Source organism: Antedon bifida, chromosome 3 (genome assembly GCF_963402885.1).
Source record: "Antedon bifida chromosome 3, ecAntBifi1.1, whole genome shotgun sequence".
In the NCBI taxonomy this organism is placed as follows: Eukaryota; Metazoa; Echinodermata; class Crinoidea; order Comatulida; family Antedonidae; genus Antedon; species Antedon bifida.
In genome coordinates, this window is record NC_136228.1 from 21,729,939 (window position 1) to 21,733,240 (window position 3,302).

Sequence of the window (3,302 nt, forward strand, 5' to 3'; positions counted from 1 at the left end):
GTATCTATAAGTATAAAATATGCTCTGTTGTAAGAAGGACTCGACCAGCGTTGTCTACGTGGTAAGTTAAATCAAATTATTTAGTTCCAGTTCATATACTACTATTTAAGTTTGATAATTAACTGTAATTTGTCGTTTGAAAAGTTTGATTCTTAGCCTCGATCCACACATGGGCCCGGCGCATATTGGAGAAATGGAGGGCGCTGTCACACTGATCGGACGTGCATGATAAATCGGTTAAACATGCCTTTTTAAATCGGCTTATGTTCACATTTAGTAACCATCCAAGAAATTCGACAGTATCGATCAATGTAGAGATGATATACAGAGATGAATTGAGAAGAACACGAACAGGCAGCAAGGTGGCAAACGAGAGACTTACAACATTGTGGAACGAGTACCGCGAGGGGCAACGTAGTGTACATACGTTCGCTAATGTTGGGCTCCAACTCAAGACATGGGCAGGCTGGACCTGGATGATCACACCGCAAAACGTGATAAGGAGCGATACGAAAGGTCACAAAAAAGAACTGAAAAAAAAAAGAAATGTATTGCTGTGGAAGTTTTGTTAGATCTCCAATTAGGTGAGGCTAATATGGAAGATGTTTCTCCTGTAGAAAACATATGTGTCTGTGTTGACATATCAACACCAAACTCTACTATGTGTTGTGCTGACATATTTGTCTTACAGGCCCAGTCACAGGCCTTGTTACAGGAGTCGCCAATAACAGAGTTAACTTTTAAAAATGACAATGAGCGAACTCATTTCTACACAGGGTTGCCTTCATTTGCAGTATTGATGTTGGTTTTTGAACTAGTTAAAAAAAGATTCCCGAGTAGAACATCAGTAAGTCGATTCCAGCAGTTACTAATTGTACTGTTCAAACTTAGACTGAACCTTAGAAATCAGGACATTGCGTACCGATTTCATATAAGTGACTCAACAGTGTCGAGTTTTTAATACGGGACTGGATGCCATGTCTATGCTGAACAAGAGCTTATTGTATGGCCAGAAAGGGAGGTGTTGTGGAAAACCATGCCAATGCAATTTCGAATTGCATTGGAGTCGAAGGTAGCAGTAATAATTGACTGTTTTGAGGTTTTTTGCGAGCGGCCCTCAAGTCTTGAAGCGAGGGCACAACTGTTTTTCAGCTACAAGCACCACAATACAGTAAAGTTTTTAATTGGCTGCACTCCATGCAGGTAAATTTCATATTTGTCTGCAGCATGGGGAGGCAGAGGTACAGATAAGACCATAACATTGACGTCAGATTTTTTTGATTATCTGCTACCTGGGGATGTCATCCTTGCCGACCGAGGTTTTGACATAAAAGATGATGCTGGGTTTTATGGTTGCGAAGCAAAGATTCCTGCTTTTAAGAAGGGAAAACAACAGCTGTCTGCTCTTGAGGTGGAAACCATAAGAAAAATTGCTCATTTACGAATTCATGTGGAGAGGGTCATCGGTGGTGTCCGTCAAAAGTACTCAATTTTAAGTTCAACATTACCAATTGAGTACATGACAACAGACAGTACAGCTCAGGATACGAAAGCATCAGCGCCTCTGCATCATACAGCTTGCTCATAACAGGTGGAAACTTTTCCTCAACCTCTACTGGAACAAATGCCTCACAGTATTTAGGCAAAGTACTCAGGACTACAGATTTTGGTGCAATCAGTGCCAGCTGCTCGACAAGGAATGCAAGCCCTGGGTCATTCATGACATGGAAAGCCGTTGTGCGTGTTTCCACTGATGTTGTAGTAGTTGAAACTGGTGGATCTGGGGTGCTCTCATCAATCGACTCATCTAGTTTTCTTTTTTTGGCCTTTGCTGATGAAACGTCAATTGAAGCCACTGGTTTTGCCACCACATACTTTCGGTTTGGTTCCATCCAATAAGCTTTACTCACTGCAGATAACCCAAGGTGATAACGGTTTCTTAGAAACCGACTGTGAGTGCAACACCTTGAAAAATGAAAAACAATAGTCAATAAAATAATATTAACAACAAATAATATTATTCCTTTACAGACATTATAAAAGATTGCATTGTGTTTATTAATTATACAGTACTATTAATAATTGTTTATTTCAATTAGTCGGTTTCCTGCTTATCAGTAATTAACCATGCTTATCCATCCATGGTCCGGATATAAATTAAAATAACTTCATGGTTGTACCATAAAATAATGGTTTTACATACATAAAAAAGGGCATAGGCTTTTCTCCAAAAAAGGTTATAACTTAATAAAATTATTAAATAAATAAGTAGTAGAATTGTATCCCTTCTATCTAGCTAGGCCCAGTCTTACACAAGGCATAGGCTGTAGGCTACTACTGCTAATAATTACTAGCCTCCTCCTAGTTACTAACTAGGAGGAGGCGGAAGACCTACTACAACAAAGTAAATTCAATATTACTTACATCTCCTCTAACAACTTTAAAATCTGGTCTGTGTGGGGGACAAAAAATGCCCATATCCGACAGAAATCCATGAGCAAATTGATTGTAAGCCTCTGTAGATTTGTAGGCTTGAAAATTTTCAGCTGTGTATGGGCTTGGCGTAGCGATTAAGTATGCCATGATATCCATCGCTGTGAGGTCCGGCAGACTGTCGATTTCGTGCGAAAATTCATCTTTATCAATCAAATATGGGTCTTTTCCAATACCTGATATTTTCTGAAGATATCTTCGACGTTCAGTTGTAGATAAATTATCAGTTATTGTTGATAAAACAATGTTTGGCAACGACGAACTAGCGGTGCCGACTGCCATTGTCTATACGTAAACACACAGTAAACACACTGACCACGCTGTACTCAGAGTTTGCTTGTCTACCAGAAGCAACTCGAGCGGAAAATCATTGACCCGTGACATTTTGTAGTCACCCTATAGTACTATAGACTATATTTATATGCTAGAATCAGATAACCTAGATAGAGTCACGTAGCCTACGTCAGTACAGTATAAAAAAAGTTAAAATTCAATTTACCAGTCAGTATTTTGTAATCTATTTTGCTTCTCCCTCAAATCCTCAGTTTCCATATTTTCTTCCTCATCTCCATTTGCTAAAGGCTCAAATTGATTTACAGACTGCATGCGCGAAACTGAGATGACGTCATGGTCATTTTCACGCTTCGGTGAATATCGGCAGTGGGTGGGGCATAGAATAATATTTTAAATTCTATTTTTTTAACATTTTTGTCAAACATACACAAAAAATAAAAGCACCCATTTTGTTAAGAATATTAATTATTATGTAATTTTAATATCAGAAACTCAAAATCATATACTCAACTCAA

At 38.6% G+C, this 3,302-nt stretch overlaps 1 protein-coding gene across 1 annotated transcript; it reads left to right on the forward strand.

Annotated features, from left to right (window-relative positions):
* Positions 1 to 457: 457 nt before the first annotated feature.
* LOC144838226 (uncharacterized) lies at positions 458 to 1,588 on the forward strand. Its single transcript, XM_078693578.1, is given in 1 exon segment — positions 458 to 1,588. A coding segment is annotated over 1 exon segment (1,131 nt).
* Positions 1,589 to 3,302: the final 1,714 nt, after the last annotated feature.